Below are 20,743 nucleotides of genomic sequence, written 5' to 3'. Positions count from 1 at the left end.
CGCACGGAATGGAATTAAAAAAGTACATAACATATTATAATGATTTGTATTGTTATTATATATGTACTTGTTAATTGTATGGAGAATTTTCCTACCCGATTCTTTATTAAACCAACCAACATATAAAAATAAAAAAATAAAAATAAAAAAAATTATCAATAAGTGTCATTTAAGAAATTTTCGGGTATACCCGATAATTACCCGACCCGACCTCAAACCCGAATACCCGAAACCCGAAAACCCGAATTACAATATAGGTCGGGTATCGGTTATTATTTTCTTAAGAAAATACCCGTTCTACCCGACCCGTTCTACCCGAAACCCGAAAATTTTACCCGTTCGACACCCCTAGGTCTAGCCTTATTTCGCAGCTCTTGTATGAGTTTAACCGTTGTAGGGCAGGACCTCTCATTCGAATAATTATCTAGTCTTAGCGATATGCAATGGTATCCACGAGCTAGATAGGGGGGATAATAGGGACTTCTTATGCAGCTGATGGCAGAGTGTGAGTTGCAGGATACCTTAGGGCAAGCCTAGGATGAGAGTAGTGCTGGGAACATTAGTAGTAGTAAGGGACTTGGTGGAGTCGAGGCAATCCTTGAGGAAGGTACGGATAGATGTGGAAGGTAGTATGGGCCCGTACTACTGAAAGCAGAGGATCTGTACTCGAGTCAAGGAGGGCTGGGATAAAACCAGGGAACTTGTAGTGCGTGTGTGATCCCTCAATAGTGATGAGTATTCTGATGGTCGTCATGTTATATTGCAGTAGGGTGACACTACGGGGTAGACCAGTGGGCAGTTCAGGTGCCGGGGAGGGATCAGGCTCGGGTTCAGGAGCCAGTCAGCTCGGGGAGCAGATGAGAGAGTTTATTTCTGCCGAGATTACGCGCAGTATATTGGACCAGACTCCTTTGATCTTCGGTACAGTCGAGGAGGGGATTTTGGAGCTTTTGGATAGCTTCCTCGAGGCCTTTCAGGCAGAGATCGCTACGGGGTAATTAGGGGCTCCTCTGGGGCCCAGTGTTTATGGATCATTGGGATCCCTCGGAAGGGAGGATCCCGTTATTAGTTCTTGTCATCAGGGACCAGAGGTGGGTTACGCACCTTGTCTCCCGAAGAGTCCACTAAAGGATTGGATTGCTATGGAGGTTTCATGAGTCGTACGCGAGGAGTTACCCGACATTATTGAGTGTGTTACTGGCAGGGTAACCGCTAGGTTTCAGGGTCAGACGGCGAATGTGCAGTCGGTTGATGGGGTAGTCGGGGTAACTCGGGAGCAAGAGGTTGAGTTAGATGTGCGGTTAGGGAAAAGGAAGCGGACGCCAACATCCGGACGATTGAAAGAAGGTGGAGGGACCGACTCGGCTGACTTGAGTGTTGGAAGTCAGGGAGATCTTGAGGTGTGTGGCAAGTGTGGGGGAACCCATGGGTTTGCTTGTCAGAAGTTTAGGTGTTTCAAATGTGGAGAAAGAGGGCATGTACATCGGGATTGCAAGAAGGATCAGATATGTTTTCATTGTCACCAGCCCGGTCATTTCAAGTCCCGTTGTCCTATTTTGGAGGTGGAGAGAGTTCAGGCTCCAGCGCCCATGGTTTCGCAGGAAGTCAAGATCGAGTCGCTATAGATTGCTGGTATGTACTTCAAATTTAGGTTCTGATTATGATTTTATTGTTATGGTACTGCATCGATATTGGTAAGGTTATTTTAGAATTATGTTTCCTGCTTATGATTAAGTTATATGCCATCTGCATACCATGGATGTTAGGGTAGTAGTTCGAAGATGTTTTCCTTTAGAGCAGGTTCTCAGGATGCAGTCACTGTAGCAAGTGTGAGTGGAGCTCGGGAGGTGTTCTGTTAGTATTCAAGAGTGGTTCAGATTTGGTATTGGTTAGTTTTGGGAGCATTAGCAGTGGCAAGCGTTGGTTGTCAGCAGATCGACATTAGATGGAGAGAAGGATTGGAAATTATTAGTAGCTAGTGTAAGGTCATTTCCCTTTTCTGGTTCGAAGGGTTCAGTGTTACCGCGGTTACGGTCGGGATCAGTTTAGCAGTGTCATGGGAAATCTACGGTAAGGGTTTAGCAGGATGGTTATCCACCATTGTCAGGATTCGGTGAAGTTCAGTCTTTGTTCTAGGGATAGCTTTTGGAGGCACCACGAGAGGCAGTCTATCGCTAAAGGATTAGCTCTGAGCATCGGCTAATTTGACTTTAAGGTTGAGAGGGGCATCAAGTTAAGCTTTTGGGGTCATTAGCGTTGGGATTTCAAAAAGCGTTCATCTAGTCTTCAGTGATTATGCGAACTTTGGAGTGGACTAGTGATGGATCGCTAGCAAGGTTAGGCGTTGGTAGTTAGCGTGTCTATCGTGTAAGGAAGGAAGGAATGGGAATCCTCTGATTTTTGCGTGTCGTGAAGACTTAGTCGAAGCTAAGTGGGGGAGAAACGATCATGTACTCAGAAGCAGGAGCAGTTTTGAAAATGGGATAAGTTTCGCATCCTTGTCAGGGAGAAAGACGGCCCAAGCGGCTGTATGGATTGTGGATAGTGTGAATTGGAAGTTCGGAAAACGTGCCAATAGTGAGATCGCGTTCTCGTGATGCCTGATAGCAGGTTTCAGAAAAATTAGGTTGGGAATTTCAGTCAGGTCATGAGTAAAGCTTGGGGTACTAGATCGTGCTTGTACGCTCGATTATGGGTGTGTTCGGATTAGTAGTCAGCGAAAGACCATGGTCAGCATGGAAAGTGTTGTAAGATTGCGGGATAGCCGTAGCATTCACTAGTAGCCAGTCGGTGGGGGAAGTGCTGTAAGACTGCGGGTTAGCCGTAGCATTCACCAGTGGCCAGCTAGCACGAGAAGTGTGGCAAGACTGCGGGGTGGCCCATAGCATTGGTTAGCAGATAGTGTAGAAGTGTTGTAAGACTATGGGGTGACCCGTAGCGTTCACTAGTTGGCAGATAGAGTAGGAACATTGTAAGACTGCGGTGTGGCCCGTAGCATTCGTATATCAGTATAGTAAGACTGTGGGGTAGCCTATAGCATTCGTATTGTAAGACTGTGGTGTGGCCCGTAGCATTGGTATTCTAAGACTGCAGTGTGGCCCGTAGCATTAGTATTGTAAGACTGCGGTGTGGCCCATAGCATTGGTATGGTAAGACTGCGGGGTGGCCCGTAGCACTCGTTAGTTAGCCAGTAGTATAATGGTATAGTAAGACTACGGGGTGGCCTGTAGCATTCATTAGTGGTCAGTTAATATTGAAGCGTGAGACTACGGGGTGGCCCGTAGCATTCGTCGGTCCTTATTCGGCAGTAAGAATGTATCAGATGTGTGCCTCGCTCATGGAGTTTTTCAGATAGGTTAAACCGGGGCAGGGTAGCCCACACAGATGTGAGTAGGCCACAGCATGATTGGGTTCGGTAACCGGGTGGAATCCGGTATTTCTAGATAGCCGAAAGGTAAGTTGGAACCAGGGAGGTCTCGGTTCATCCGGAAAGCGGATAAGAGACAGCAGGATCTTCGGGCAGGAGCAGGGATAAGAGAATTCGTGCATGGAATAGTTAGTTGACCGAGAGGTGCTAAGTCACTCACAGCAGGATTAAATAATCTTAGAGTAAGCGATTTGACTCTATTACATAGCTTTCGTATGAGTCTAACCGTTGCAGGGATGAATCTCTTACTCGAAGGATCATCTGACCCATTCGTTGGGTTGGGTGTTCGGCATCGGGTCATAGTAAGTGGAAGCATTTTGTGGGTAACAACAAAGGGACCAGCACTGGGATGGCTGGAGATTTAGTTACATCGAAGGATCTGTATTTCGCAGAGATAGGAAAGGTTGTCGCTTATGTACAGTTGCCTTAGGAAGGCCATCGGTTGCGTAGGGTAATGGTTGGACCCTCAGGATGTCAAGTATAGCGGTCATTTCGGGGATCAGACTAAGCAGTCAAGGTTAGGCATTATATAAGAATATTTTCGAGTGTTCAGGCTAGTTTGGAGTAACTATTGTGTCCCATGAGAAGTATCCGCAGAAGACTTCGAGGACGAAGTCTAGTTTAAGTGGGGGAGAGTTGTAACACCCCGTTTTGAAAGTACTCGGTTATGGTCTCGGAAGCCAAAAGGTAGGGGCGATTCGGTCTTTTATGGGTCTCGGGTTTTATCCGGAGGGTTTTAGGCTTGGGGTGTGGCTAGGAGCGTAGGCTTCCTACCACATTTTCATGGATATAAAGTTCGTCGGAAACAGACTTAGAATGAAGGAGTTATGGCACTTTGATGTTATTGTCAATTTTAGCCCCTAATGGAATTTTGTGACAAGGCAGCCCATGCATGTAAGGAATGCATGCGTGTGTTTAGCTGGGTTACGCCCAGCGTAAGCCGGGTTACGCCCGGTGTATAATGTCATATGGTCGCGGTTGCGGAGAGGCGTACGCCCAGCGTATGCTCAGAGTCCCTAAACCCTAATCTTTAGGGTGTGTCACTATATAAAGAACATTATACCCTCAAGGGTCAGCCTCCTTCTCACCCTTAGCCAGTTTTCACGAAACCTTAATCTTCTTTGAGTGTTCTTGGAGCTAAGAAGGCCATTAGAGATCATTTTGGTGTTGTGAACCCATTTTCCAAGCAAGTGGAGAGCATAGCAAGGTGGGGGATCAAAGGAGAAGTAGTAGATCCAAGATTGTGGTTCTATTTCAGATCATCTTGAGGTATAAAGTCTGAAACTTTCCTCAAATATGCTTAGATCTATGTTAATGGAGTTTTTGGACCTTTTAGGTCCCAAGAATGGACCTTTATGACTCAACTCGTTTTCTAGGTCCAGGGTTGCCACCCTCAGTGTCATATGAGTCCCATAAGCAGTAAAGCTTCGATCTTTAGGGTTCATTTGTGACCATGCATGAGATCTAGCCCTTTCCATGGAAGTTTGTTGTCACATTTCAAGTTTGGGCTCATTTGGTGGGTTGCAAGCCACCAAGTAATCAACTTTATGGATTAAGACGTTGAAGAGGACTAGGATCTGTAATTGTAGCTTCTGGAATGGAGTATTAAGCACTTAATGGGAAAAGGACCTTAACAGAGGAGTACGTTGGGCATACATGCAGGTACGCGCAGCGTACACTACCTTCAGTTAGTACTCTTAGCGTACAGAAGAGTACGCCCCGCGTACTCATCAATTATGAGCTCGATGTGTTTTGGGCCTCAGGTTGGGCCAAGAAATGGACTTTGGATCTTTGGGCATTAGTGGGCCATCAGAAGTCAGATAATTTGGGACAAGAATATGTTTGGGTTTAGGGTAAGGCCCATTAGAGGGATTGGGCCCAATTTCGCAAATTGGGCCACTAGCGGGCTAGGGAAGCCTACTTAGTGTTGGGCCATTTTAGAGCATGGTTTGGGCCTGAGATATGGACCAAGTTGGACTAGGGATAAAATGGTCATTTTACCCTAAGGAGAGTTATTGGTTTGGACTAATCAATATTTTGGGTAATGGTAGCTCGGGAGCCGAGGGAGCATCAGTTCGGGGAATTGCCAATTAGCAGCCAGCGAAGTATCGGTAGGACTTCAGCAGTGCAAGGTGAGTTCTTTTCCAGTACGAACGGGTCTAAGGCCACAATGTCGGCCCGTTTAGATGTTAGTAGTTCCGGATTACGGTCCGATGTCGGGGCGATCCCAAGAAGAGTTTATGTATGCTTGATGTCTTTGTGATTCATGCATGTTATGTGTTATGTGTTCCAGGGCAAGCCCGATGCGGGGGTAAGCCTGGTGCATGCTAGTTTATAAGGTATATGTTATGTATTCCGGGGTAAGCCCGATGTCGGGGTAAGCCCGATGTCGGGGTAAGCCCGATGTATGTTATATGCTTATGTTATGTGTTTATGATATATGATATGTTGTGTATGTGCCAGGTTAAGCCCGATGTCGGGGTGAGCCCGATGCCCGATGCGGTCGGATGCCGGGGTGAGCCCGATGCCGGGCAGGAGTCCGATGTCGGGTAAGCCGATGTCGGGTTCGTCCCGATGCAGCTGGGCGGTGTCCCATAGTTGTGTTATCTGTTATATGATATGTGTATGGTATGTGGTAGTTTGGGGGAGCTCACTAAGCTTCGTACTTACAGTTTTCAGTTTGGTTTCAGGTATTTCAACTAGCAAAGGGAATGGCTCGGGATGATCGCATGGCACACACCACAGTTTTCTAACCTGGGAGATTTACTTTGATATTTGATATGAGATTTTGATATGATAACAGATATTACCTTATTTTGAGATACACGGTCTATGATTTTTATATGATGATGATGCTATTTATGGTTTTATTAATGATTTATAAAACGAAATTTTTGGACCGTATTTTGGGATGTTTTAGGTAAAGTTGGAAACTTTACCCTTAAGAGGACATTTTCAGTGTATATGAGAAGTATAAAGCTTGGATCTGAAGAGTAGGGGCTTAATCCATTAAGATGGCCCAAACAGACTGAGGAACTCGCCGAGTCCATAGAGGAACTCGACGAGTTATGTCGATTTATCCCGATTCTTAGTAGGGTAGAACTCAACTAGTCTGAGGAGGGACTCGACAAGTTGACTCGCTTTATCACGACTACGAGTAGCAAGGGAACTCGGCGAGTCAGGGGGATGACTCGACTTTTGGATTTAGTGTCTAAGCCCATAACTATAATTGGTATGTACTTGACCCGAGAGTAGCATGGTCCATTTGGGTTGCATGGCACCAAAACAATCTGAAGGATGGACATTTGAGAAGAGGTTATTTATGATTTATTAATATATTATAAGTTGTAATATATTAATATGAAATCATATTATTTAATTAGTATTGATCAAGAATTAATTTGGAATTAATTTTGTGATCAAAAGAGACTAATTAAATATAAGGGGTTGATTTGGTAAATCATTCATTCTTATAGTGTGGGCCAATGATCCATGATTCCTTAGGTTGGGCTAAACCCATGTGACAACCCATGGATGATCCATGGAGGTTTAAACCCATGGAGCCTAAGGGATATGGAAGTTCATGCCCATTAGGGTTTACATGGTGTAACCCTAGTTTTGCCACACTATATAAGAAACCCAATGGCTCCTAAAATCGGCACCCTAGTGTTCTTGGAAGAGCTATAGCTGATTTTTTAGTGCAAGTATTCTCTCTCAAAGTCCTCCATTGTTGGTGGTTTTGTGTGAAGCATTTGAGGCATCACATTTGGGGTGCTAGGCTCTTAAAGGTCCAAGGTATCAAGCTGCAAGAAAAGGTATGTATTCTAACTAGTTTTTTTGTTATACCAGTACCCATGATTGTATGCTAGTTAGGGCAATGCTTTGGAAAATCATTTTGCATGTATAATTAGAGAAAACATAGATCCAAAGCATTTACGTTTGTATGTGCACCTTAAGGTTGTTAGGATGCTCAAAACCCATCATCGACGAGTTGGATCGCGATTTCAGGGTTTTAGATTTATAGAACTTGGCGAGTTGAGTCAACCCAGAATGTTGACTTTGACCAGAATGCTGACTTTGACCAATGTTAAAATGGTCATTTTACCCTAAGAAGGATTATTGTATTTTGACTAAGTGTTATTGTGATAATGATAGCCGAGGAGTCATTGGAGCAGTAGTTAGAGATTCCTCACCGCGAGATTTCACAGTCAACTTTCTGAGGTGAGTTTTCCTCCAGTGGGAACGGGTCGAAGGCACCAATGGCCCATTTATGTATGTTAGTATATGCCAGACTAAGGTCAGATGTCGGGTTGTGCCCGATGTAGGTTTATATGTTTCCGGACTTCGGTCCGATGCCGGGGCAACCCCGATGAATGTTTGTATGCTTGATGTCTTCGTGATTCTTTCATGTGCTTGTTAGAATGTTTCCAGACTTCGGTCCGATGTCGGGGCAAGCCCGAGGAATGTTTATATGTATGCTAGATGTTTATGTTTATATGTATTTGTTGATATTCTTATGTATACCGAGCTTTGCTCGATGCCGGGCGGGGCCCGATGACCGGATTGTGGTCCGATGTCGGCGGGGCCCAATGTCAGACTATGGTTCAATGTCGGCCGAGGACCGATGTAGTGGGATAGGCCCAAGTTATGATGTTATGTGATTATGTGATATGTGTATGGTATGTGGTAGTTTGGGGAGACTCACTAAGCTTCGTGCTTACAGTTTTAAGTTTTGGTTTCAGGTACTTCCGCTAGTAAGGGGAAGAGCTCGGGATGACTGCATTACACACACACCACAACGTTTAGCCTGGGGTGATTTACTCTGTTACTGGATATGTGATTTGATACAGTATTTTGATATGATGTTTTGAGATACTATCATTATTGTTTTTATGTGATGTTTTGGGTTACCATGGTATTATTTATAAATTAAAAATGAAATTTTTGGACTATATTTTTGGGATGTTTCAAACCACCTTACCTTGATCAGGATCCTTCGATCATCCAACATCCTTTTCTCCCCCTTGAACTCCTGTTTTAATAGGTGGGGCATCAGTTGACATCAAATGTACAAGCTTCAGAAGAGGAGCCAATTCAGCTTTCAAATTCGACTCCAGAGAGGAAAACATCTTTGAGAGTGATTCCTAAGAAACCGATGATGGATAAGTAACATCAAGCTTTGAAAGGGATTCCTTCAAACTCCCCAAAAACTCGTCCAATTTAGAAAACACTTTGGAATCAGACTCTGACTTCGAATCAACCTTGGTGGTAAGAGAATTGTAAAACTCCACAATTTTTGTAACAACATCAGCAATTACATCAACCTTAGAATGAAGGGTTGAGTAATTCTAATCAAGTTTAGCAATCTCCTTGGACATTTTGGTTTTGATGGCCTTGACTTCGAGAGTAACAAACTTCTCTACTTTATAAACTTCTTCAACGAACAAAATATGTCTTTCTTTTGTAACTGCCATCAAATCCTTTACCTCAGATTGAAAAATGTCAGCCTGATGCTTCAAATGTTCTTCATGTTTTGATTCAATATGCTCCATGACCATTTTCAACCGATGTTCTTGGGCTTTTAGTAGAACATCAACTTCGATTCCAGTAACAGTGTTTCGACTCCCAGTATCTGTCTAGATCTGAATTAAGGAATTCAGTTTTCTATTCAAAATCTTGAACTGCTTTCCTGACATAAGCATATGATCAGGAATAGTTTCTTCCTCTGATTCGAATTGTATGTCAGCAAATGAAACCATGACTTCATCTTCATTTTGGTCTGGAATGGATTGGTCACCTTCGGTGGATTGAGAAGGGAAAAGAGAAGTGATAGGTTGATTCATGATATTGTTGAAGGTGGGTGAAATAGTGGAAGCTGGGAACGAAATAGGAGTAGGAGTAACAAATGGTGGTAGTGAAGTTGAAGTGTCGATAATGGTGGATTCAATGGTAGAGGAGAGAACAATTGAAATGGGAACAAATGATGTTATGACAGGAGGATTACGTTGTGCTTCGAATGTCAACATCCCATCACCCATATTGACAATTGTGTCCATATTAGATATGTTCACAGGGATGCCTGAAGTTCGAACATCCTCTGAAATGGATTCAGTGATCGAGACTTCGGGTGGTATGACTTTAGTCTGCTCAGGGATGGAAGGATTTGAAGAATCACCCAAATTAGTAGATGTGTCCACATTAGATGCTTTCACAGAGCCACTAAGACTTCCAGTCTTCTCGGAATTTGACTTGACTGGAGAGTCCCTTTGAGTTTAATTGAAGACAATGTTATCATTTCGAATCGAAGACTGATCAATATCATATTCGAATTCTATTTCTACCACAACCTCATCAAGAGGATCTTGCAACTTCTTTTGCTTCTTCTTGAGTTTCTTTATCATGGCATGAGCTCTTCGTTTCTTTGAAGTCAAATAAACTGGAGCAGGAATTTTACGAATGACCACACCCTTTCAACTTAGCTGTGGTTTGCGAATCCTCTTTGATTTCGAAATAGAAACTTCCTTAGTTGGCGAAATAGGCTTCTCAGAAACGTCTTCGATAATAGACCTCCGTTCTGGTGAATGTCGAGGTCTATGTGTTGGCTTCTTCGTTCGCTTGAGAACACCTGTTTTTGAGGGCACTATTTCTTTTGGAACATCCTGAACAACAGGTTCTTTGATAGGCTTCGTGAACTCCTTCTCTACTTCCTCAGGTACATATTTAAGTTTTTCAACCTTTGTGGGTTTCTTGGAACTTTTCCCACGTTTCGAAGTTCCTTTAGTTCCCTTCAGAAGCAAAACCCCTATTGCATTATCAATGTTTATGGTGGAAAGGTAGGTAACAAGAACAGGGTTTGTCGGATCCACCTTGCGAAGCATAGCATCCGGAATTCGTGCAACTAAAGGAAATATTGTCAAGTCATCTTCAACAGTCTTTGGGTGTTGATAGATGGTAAATTCTGCTTTTGGAACATCTGAGGGAACAAAAATCCCTTCCTTCTCATATAGATCTTGAAGAATGAGACTCCAGTACCTAGCACATGAGACTCGATTGACAACATGTGTATGAGAGATACCAGTGCCAAACTCCTCCCATAGCTCTGAAACATAGTCCACATTCAAATCATAGTATAACCCAACAATTAGGGCATAGATTTCCAATTTGGCCTTATCAAGCCCAACACTTCTACCTGTTAGGCATCGAAGAAAAATCCCAAAAAGAAAGTTCCAAATACAAGGCCGAGAGGACTTCTTGAACTGACTTATGCCGGTAAGTGGAGGTTGATGACTCATCTCGTTGAACATGTGGAACACCTGATCATTGGTTACTTTATAAAACGATCCATTAGTGGGAAGTTTCATGATTTGGGCAACCTGATCATTGGTTACTTCATAAAAAAGACTTTTTACTTTGCCAATACACCTTGTTTTGAGCTTTCGACATTGAAATTCCTTCTTCTTTTGAAATCTTTTGAATTTGTTTATAGAAAATTTGAGTTTTTGAGTTTTGATTTTAAGAAACTGGTTCATTTGATGGTTCAACAACATTTGCTTTTTCTTTCTTCACTTCCCAATTTCGTTTTGGTTTTTGCCTTTGAAAAGTTGATGAGTTCTTGATAAGAGTATTTTCAACCTTGCTTTGGTTTGAGAAAAAATCTTCTTTCGAAGCTCCTTTGTTATCTTCAACAAAAATTGTGTTGTTATCAGGATTTACTTTGTCTCCATTGCATGTGGTGACAAACACCTGATTGGGAAACACCACATCATCAGTGCATTTGAAATTTGGATAAACAACTGAGTTCGATTCGAGATAATGAGGACCTTTTTTCTTTCATCACTTTATCAAATTTCTCTGTTTCCTCATAAACTTGGTCGACAACAACCCTGGGAATCGTTGTTTCGATTTGAATGTCTTCTTCATCATTGTCACTATCAGTTTGACTATCTTTGACAATCACACAGGCATAGTCATGAACTTTCGAAGTTGAGGGTTGATCGGTGTTAACCTTTTCCATTGAATCATTAAAAAAAATTTACCCTTAGTCATCAAAGTGACATTAATGACAGATAACTGAGACCAGTCAACAACTTCTTCCGCCTCAATTTCACTGATATTGTCAAAATCATCTTTGATATCAGCAAAATTATGTTGAGAGTTAGATGTCGAATTCTCAGTCTTTTTCAAAATCTTTATTTGTACAGTTTTGGTTTAGGTCTCATTCACAATATGAACCAAATCATTAGCATCCAAAAATTCATCTATTTTGACAATATCATATGCATATGAATCATTTGGGGCCTTGTCAAATTCAAAAATCTTCTTCTCACAATCATAGGATGTTGAATCTATTTTCTCTCTTTCGAAAGTCAAAAAGGGTAAAAGTTTCCTATGTTGTTCCTTACTTATGTCAGAGGAATGATGTAAATCAGTCAATTTAGCATACAATCTTTTAGCCGAATTACAGTAAATGTTACGTTGTTTTAACAAAATACAATTATCCAATCTCTATATTATCTCTATCACAAGTAACATTATTTAGCTGCAATTTTAGATTGTCTATTCTACTTCTCTTCGAGTCCAACCTTTTTGTGTTTCTAGCAATAATGTTTTTGATTTCTCAGCATCACCACTAATAGAAATAAGCATGTCATTAACGTAAGATAGGTATCATCGAAGTCAGATAAAATAGCATCATATGAACTGAAAGGGATATCAAAGGATTCAAGAAGAGAACGTACCTTCAAAGTCATTGGATACTTGTCTGCTCCCGTTGATACAAAGCACTTCCCGGTCACATTCCCGTCATCCTGACTGTCCTCCTCATACCTTGCATACATCGCTCCATGTGTGGGGTTCCTCATCTATTCGTTATCTGATCTAGATGACAAGATTTGATAAGTGTCATCCCCATCACCACTTCCTTTTGCAACTAGCGACATTCCCTTCGTCCTAGCTCTTACTTCCTCCAGCCTTTCGACATAATAGGCTTCATCCTTCACTCTTTCCTTTTTCTCCTCTCTTTTCCTTAACATGCAGTCGATTGCCATATGGTTTGCACCATTGCAGTAGTGGCAATCAAAACCAGAATCTCCTTTTAACTTTTTCTCAATCTTTTCACCAGTAACCTTACTTTCTTTTTTTTTCAACCTTCGAATCTTCTTTAACATTCTTCCCAGATGAGTTTCCCTTGAAATCACTTCCTTTGAACTTCGGATTGAATGGCTTTTTGAAAAACTTCTTGACTTTGTTATTTGAGTAATACGTCACAGCTTCGTCATCCGAGTTCAAGACAAAACCTTCATCATCAGGACTATCAACATCTACAGATTCGACTTCTGTCTCTTTTCCAAACACTTTCGAAACCAATGCCAGAGGACCACCCAAACTTAGTTTTCCTTCTTCAGCAATTTCGTTAATCTCGCTTTCATGGGCTTTCAGAACATTATCAAGATCACCTAGAGAATAGTTGTCGAAGCTTTGTTGTGTCTTGATCATTAAACTAATGTCCCTCCACTCCTTTCGAATTCCCATCAAGAAAGTAAGATTATACTCAAGAATCGAACAATTAACCCCATATCGACTGCACTTGAAGATTAACGCATTCAGACGATCATAGTACAGCTCAATGGTCTCATTTTCCTTTTGTTTGAGTTCTCCTAATTCAAGCAGACATTGCTTAACATAACTTTTTCTTCTCTTCTCACTTCCCTGATACTTCTCTTTCAAAGTATCACAGATCTCCTTTGATGTTTTGCAACCACGGACATAATTGTAAACCACCGGTGGAAGAGCACCGCGAAGTTCACGCAATCATTTCTTATCATTTTCTTTTTGTTTATCTGCTTGAAGTGAAACATCTGTAGATGAACCAACAGTTCCAATCTGTTCTAACCTCCCAGGACGATAGTTACCACTCGTTATGCAACGCCACAAATTTCCGTCTATTCCATTGAGATAATCTTCCATTCTGTCCGCCCATTGCTCATAGTATTCAGGAATCAACATCGGAATTTTGGTTGAAGAACCAAGAAGATGAGAGAAACCAGTCATCGTGTTCATGTTGAAGTTAGCCATTGATGTATGGACAAAGATTATGAAAAGCTTCAGAAAGAAAAATCTAATGAACAAATCTTCCAGAAAACAAACAGCAAGCACTCGATTTATCAGACGGAACGCATAATCGAATCAAAACAGTTGATCAATAAAGATTTTCTAGATCATAAGTGCGGAATATTTTTGAATCTGATATAAGATTCAAAAACTTTTGAAAACACGATAAAATCATAAATCAACTGAGAGAATCATGCTCTGATACCCAATGTAGGTCGTATGAATCAAGTGAATGAAATGAAATCAAAGTATGAATCAATCAAGAACACAAGTTGTAAATAGAATCTGTTTGTTTCAAGTAATACTTCTGAAAGATACAAGAGTAAATGAGAGTAAAGTACACTTCATGACAAAAGTTACTCTAACCCTTATACGTATCTCTATTTATAGGAACATCAGAAGTAAACAAAATGTACATAAGGGTTAATACAAATACGCTTCGACATCAAAGCTGCCCTTATGAAATACATATAATGAAAACATCAATACAAACTTCGACACAAGACATGACCTAAGACACTTCGACATCTCACAATATATTTCAAACCCTACAAATAAATATTATACTTTCTTTTTAATGAAGTTAACATTTAAATTGGACAACTATATACAATGTATGATTTTTTTTCTTATTTAATATGGACATATTCACTTATTGAGTTACACCATAAAACATGACAGAATTAATAAATATTTTTAAATTAACGATGATTTAAAAATATAACAGTAAAATGATCATTTAGCCCATTCAAACTGTCTATTCAATCTAACAAAAAAACAATTCAAACATACATTTTATCCCAACAAACATCATTACCAATCCAGTTACTTTATCCGTAATGAACTCAAACAAATACAAAAACAAAAACAAAAAAAAAACCATCATGTTCTATAATCTTTTCCAATTTCAACATCATAAATTAAAAAAAAAAAAAAAAAAAGGTTTTACAAAACGAATCCAGTGGGTAAAATCCAAAGTTTTGGTAGGTACTGATATGTTGTGATCTCATCTTAACTTAGATTTTTTTGAGCTTTTAAGGGGTTTAGCTAAAGGACGAGGAGCAGGTTTTGCAATGGCTTTTTGGAAGTTATATTTAACAGAAGAAAAGGCACAAAGCACTGCAATTAGCATTGTTGGGTAAACATATACGGATCTTGTGGGGTCCGTATTTACCGGTTGTTTTCCAAGTAAACCTTCTTTCACAAGTCCCCATACAATTAAAAGTGTCCCAAACATGCTCATTCTTTGAGGCTTTAGTAAACCGATAAATGCTCCTGCCACTGAGAAGTAGCTTCCTGCAAGAACCTGAGAACAAGTCCCAATTTTTTATTTTTATTTTTTAAATAAATGCATCAAATAGCAGCCTACTTTCATTTATTACAAGTATTGAAGAAGGGAAGAGATAGAAACCTCTAGGCGTTGTAGATCAGGTATTGCTGAGACTACTTTTATATCAGTCAAATTGTAAATGTGAAGAACATTATTCCAGCTTGGAAAACTCATGTTGTATATTAAATCATTAAAAATAGCCCCTGGGTAAAGAAGACCTTTAACTGCAGCTGATGGAAAGATGTCACTTGCAATTAGCTGGCTAGATGTGATCTGGATAGGTGATGTACACATACCCGATCTACATGGTATCCTGATTTACAAAAATTATTAATATTTTAATATTACAAACAAAGGAATATATTAATGAAACAAAAACTTTAAACATTGTATCTATATGTCTTCTCTAAACTCTGAACCTAGGGCTAAAGATGATGATAGCTTGAAAGCTTAATGCAAATCTTTGTTAGTATCATATTTGGAAAGCTGTAATGCTGTTAAAAAATGTATCCTTCTCCAAAAAAAATGTCTATATTATATAACAAAGAAGTGTGAAAGTTGACTAGCGAATGAGTTTTACTTTTGGGTTTCTAAAGTCGATCCAGCAAGAGAAATATGAGAAAATTCTTGATTATGCAGTTCAATCATCTAAAGATCTGTTCTAAGAAAGTTTATGCAGTTCAATTCGTTCTTAAATAAAGTATGTATGATAGCCCCAATTCGACTCAATCTTGGACATACCTACTAACACTTTTATTCGATAGCCTCATTTCTACTCAAAAAGTGAACTCCTCAAATTTGGAAGTCAACAGGTAGATTTTCACCTTCAAATTTTGTACGAATACTAAACTCTTTAAGGGATAAAAACGAGCACGATTTAAGTATGAAAAATAAGAAATTGAGCTAATATTTAGAAACAGGTTACATTAATGACTAATTTAAGATATTCATCAGAGAAATCAAGTGAACAAGGCAGATATTCATCAGAGAAGGGGATCCAGTAACCACTAGCGCAATCAATATACCGACAATACAAAGATTGAGTAAAACTACAAGTGATATCGAGTTCAATAAATCATGAACCACACACAAACATTAAAGATATGAATCAAATTGTATACAAATTAAATTATTAATAATACCTAAAAAACGGAATTTGGAGGATGATGAGGAAAAAGTAAACGCGAGCTGCATATATCGGAAGATTCGACAGCTTCGCCATTGTTAGAGTGAGAGTGAGAGAGAGAAAGGAGATCGCAACTACAAATCCGACTTCTAGAAGACTGAATGAGGCCTGCAATCATACAGTGTATTATATTAGCATTTAGCCCCCAAACTTTTTAATTGCTCATTACAGCAACTTGACTTATAAAATTTTGCAAAGATTTATCCATAAAGATTAATTACATTTACACATTTATGTCTAGGGTGCACAATGGGGCCGTGCCTTCTGGGCTCGTGCGATATCAACAGGCCCATCAGGCAGTTTTTTTTTTTTAAAGTGTATCAAAAATGAATTTAGTTTATTGCAATTTAGCATTTTGGTAAAATCCTAAAAGTAAATTATTGATAAGGTAATTTGAAATAACTTATTAGTTAACAAAGTTAGTCTAAGATAAGATAAGTTATTGATAAGCTAGTTTCTAAGCTAAATAAAAGTTAGTTTCCGAAAAATATATTTAAAGGGATGTGTGTGCACCTCAATCGGGCTATACATTGGGTTTTTGCAGACCTCACCAAGTCGCGTCATTAGATTTCGATATTTTATTTTAAATATCTTTTTTAACATCAAACAAATAAAAAAATTTCAATACGCGATAAAACTTAAAATATGCTTATATTTCATTGTTGGAAAGTATTGTTACATATGATTAGTACATAAAAATACACTACTAATCAATTTCTATGAAATATTCTTCCGGAAGGTGAATTTTGTTTTTTCCCCTTTAACTCATGTTGTCATCCATTCATATCCTTCACAACATGTATTAAATCTTCGTGTTTACATTCAACCTTATATTCGGTATCTTTGATCTACAATTCAGTGCCTTTGATATTTCTTTTTTTGTCTCCATTTTTTTTTCTTTAATTTATTCTAGAATATACTATCTTTCTACCATAAACTGAGTGAGAGATGTAACACTTGTTTCTTGGATTGGATCGGTTTAAGGCTTTATGGAGTCAAAAACTTGGTTTTTGGGGAAAACCGAGTGTCACGACATGACCATAGGGTCGTCACGACGTGACAAGCTGAGTTGAGGATTACGCGCATTGGAAGAATGGTCACGACGTGACGTTTAGTTGGTCACGACGTGAAAATAGTTGCAGCCCAAGCTCATGATCTTTTAGGGTTTGCTTCGTATTTAAGCATCCTAAACTCGAATTTAGGGTCTATTTCTCAGCCTCCATCTCTCTTAAACCCCAGAAACCCAAACCCTAGTTCATCTTGGTGGTTTTGGCTTATTTTTAGTGGTTTTGTAACGTTCATAAAATTCTCAATAAAATTCTCAAAAATTTTAAACTTTTAAAATTTACTCAAAAGTCATCATTGTTTACAAATTGTTTTCAAAATAAGTTCAACATCAGAGAATTCCCAAAATCGTGAAATAAAACGTGAGGGCCTTCGTCTTCCCGCGATCCTCTGAAGTACCTGAAACATAATCCAAAATTGTAAGCTCAAAGCTTAGTGAGTTCCCCCAAAATACCAATACATATCAAGTAGCACAAAAATAATAACAACATGCAATGGGTCCACAGCTAACAGACTCGATTACCCTTGAGCCCATAGCATAAGTCTGGCTTCCCCCCAGGGCCCAGAGCTTATGTCTGGCTTGCTCCCCGGCCCTCTGTACGAGTCTAGGCCTGTTGAAAATACCCAATACCCAATCCGACCCGTTTTGAATTCGGGTAGATTGGGTCGGGTAAATCGGGTCGGGTAAATCGGGTTTCGGGTTTGAAAATTCGGGTAATCGGGTAACCCGATATTTAAATAGGTCGGGTATTTGGTAGGTTTAAAAAAATTCGGGTATACCCGAATACCCAATTTTTTTTAAAAAAAACTAATAAATACACTAGTTATAATAACTATTAAAGTTGTATCATTATTTTACATAATTATTGTTCCTTATAGTTTAAACCAAATGTTAGATGACTTCATTATTTGAACGGTATATAGTAAATACAAAAGAAATTGTTGAAAATTAAATGAAGTTTTGAACAAAATGTTACAACAAATATAATGAAAATGAATGAGATGTTAGATTCCCCTTCATTTTCTTTGTGCTCTACCAATCTGTTTCTTTTTTTTCAACTATACACATGTTTCTTTTTTGTCATTTCTTCTTTGTGAATTGAAATATAGCTATATAATTGGTACCTGCAATTTAGATAACATGCTAAATTTTTTTATTTATAACTTTTATGTACTCATCTTTTGCATTAAATCATGTAACATGTTTGGTTAATCCAAATTTAATCAAACACAGATCATGTACTCCATAAACTGTTTTTTCTTTTATCAAAATTTGAAATGTAATGCAAAAATCACATAACATATTATAATGACTTGTATTGTTATCGTATATGTACTTGTTAATTGTATGGAATATTTTGTTACCCAATTTTTTATTAAAGCAACCGAAATGCAAAAAAGCATTAAAAAAATCAATAAGTGACACTTAAGTAATTTTCGGGTATACCCAAAAATACCCGAACTGACCTAAAACCCGAATACCCGAAACCCAAGAACCTGAATTACAATATAGGTCGGGCATCGGGTATTATTACTTTAAGGAAATACCCGAACTACCCGACTCGTTCTACCCGAAACCCGAAAATTTTACCCGATCAACACCCCTAATCTGGTATGCTCCAGGGTTTGTTGGCCACAGCACGGAGCAGTACAACCTCAACCCAACCCACACCATATGTCGACATATAACATATAATATCATATTCAGATAACAGGCAATATCACAGGTAGTCCTACAGATCTACCAAACTAGCATATCAAAACTAGCATGCATATCTACTTCATACTCAGCATACAATATCAGGTTATCAAACCAATGGGTCGGCCTTGGTGCCGTCGACCCGAAAGTATAGTGAGGAAGACTCACCTCTAAAGTAGTGCAGAATTGATAAGGTCTGACTCCAAATCTCATCTCCTGACTCAAATGCCTACAACCACCATGTGACCAATTCCATCAAAATCCTGAAATACCCAAAATACCCTCAAAAGTCAAACTTGGTCAACCATGGTGAAAGTCAAAGTCGACGGTCAAGGTCAACAGTCCATGTTGACCCAACTCGTCGAGTGCACCAATAAACACGTCGTGTTTCTATAGTAATCAGATGGTCGGGAAAATCCCAGCCAACACGCCGTGTTGGCTTGCAAACACATCATGTTTGCCCGAGCGTAACACATTCACCTGTTCCTACGATTCCAGGGACTCCAAGACTTAGTTCTAAACTCAAACTCTATCAAAAAGGATAAAGTTTCCAACTTTATCCTTTGGGGCTACTCCAAGTGCTCAAAAACCCATCCACAAGGCTTGAAGATTCAAGGGCTTAATCAATAAGCACAAAAATCCTTGAGATCTGAAACCCAACCTTTCCAGAAGAGATTCTAGCATCAAAATCAACCCAAATGTTGGTGCTTTATAGACATGCATGTCCAATGCATGTCTTGAAGCCAAAATGGATCAAAAGGGGGAAATATTACCTAAATTGCATGCATGGCATCAAAACTTGGCTAAAGACCAGATCCAAACCACTATAAGGTCGCCTTGACCTGAAGATTCATAAAGTTGCAAACTTTATGGGATCCATCCATTGCAACATCCAAGAATAAGGAGAAAAAGGGACAAAACTCAATAACTAGCTACATAGAGTATTTAAAATCAGATCTTGGACACTTACAAAGGTCCAGAAGAGTGTCAAACTGAAGATGAGAGTTTTGTTTGCTAGATCCTTGCTTCCTTCTTCCCACTTTCTTCTTATTTTGCTCCAAAATACAACACTAGTTCACAAATGAGAGGGAAGGATGATTAGGGTTCACAAGGGCCGATATGGGGGTTTGGAAGCTGATAAAAGATCAGCCCTAGGGTACAAAACCCTAAAATTTAGGGTTTCTCGTCCAGCCGCCAACACGCCGAGTTTCCCCTCACCAACACACCATGTTGGTCCATAAAAATATGCGACCCAAAGTCCTTCGACACACAATGTTGAGGCCTCCACCACGTCGTGTTTCAATGGAAAAACACACTTAAAAGAATAATTCTCATACCTGGAAGTCGGGATGTTACAGCTTTCCTCCACTCGGACTAGGCTTCATCCTCAAAGCCTGTTCCGGTGAAAAATCCAGATAATGCTCCCGCATCTCAGCCTCCAGTTCCCAGGGCCACTCAGAGTCCCTCTGGTGTTGCCACCGTACCTTTACCAAAGGTACTTCCTTGCTACGTAAAACCTTTACCTTCTTTTCCATAATAGCTATCGGCCTCTCGACATGGTTCAGGCGCTCATCAACCTGAATATCATCCAATGATACCACTACATCCTCGTCTAATACGCACTTCCGTACCTGCGAAACATGGAAAGTGCTATGAATCTGACTAAGCTCCTCAGGAAGATCTGATCTATAAGCAACTTTTCCAACCCTGTAAATAACCCGGAATGGCCCAATATATCGGGGACCCAACTTTCCCCTCTTCCTGAAGCGAATCACACCTTTCCAAGGTGAGACCTTCAGCAACACCATGTCGCCGACCTGAAACTCCAACTCAGATCGGCGTCGGTCGGCATAGCTCTTCTGCCGACTCTGAGAAGTCTACAATCTCTACCTGATCTGCTGGATCATCTCTGTAGTCCAAAGGACC

At 39.8% G+C, this 20,743-nt stretch overlaps 1 protein-coding gene across 1 annotated transcript; it reads right to left on the bottom strand.

Annotated features, from left to right (window-relative positions):
• Positions 1-14,258: 14,258 nt before the first annotated feature.
• Positions 14,259-16,206, bottom strand: LOC145111393 (tail fiber). Its single transcript, XM_079047675.1, has 3 exons — positions 16,010-16,206; positions 14,949-15,180; positions 14,259-14,843 (listed from the first exon to the last, which is right to left on the bottom strand). The coding sequence occupies exons 1-3, from the start codon at positions 16,087-16,089 to the stop codon at positions 14,544-14,546; spliced, it is 612 nt and encodes a 203-aa protein (XP_078903801.1). The 5' UTR covers positions 16,090-16,206; the 3' UTR covers positions 14,259-14,543.
• Between the last annotated feature and the right edge of the window lie 4,537 nt (positions 16,207-20,743).

This window comes from Lactuca virosa, chromosome 5 (assembly GCF_052849685.1).
Source record: "Lactuca virosa cultivar CGN04683 chromosome 5, Lactuca_virosa_CGN04683_v6, whole genome shotgun sequence".
Taxonomy (NCBI): Eukaryota; Viridiplantae; Streptophyta; class Magnoliopsida; order Asterales; family Asteraceae; genus Lactuca; species Lactuca virosa.
The sequence above is the reverse complement of the archived record's forward strand: the minus strand, read 5'-3'. Positions and strand labels throughout refer to the sequence as shown.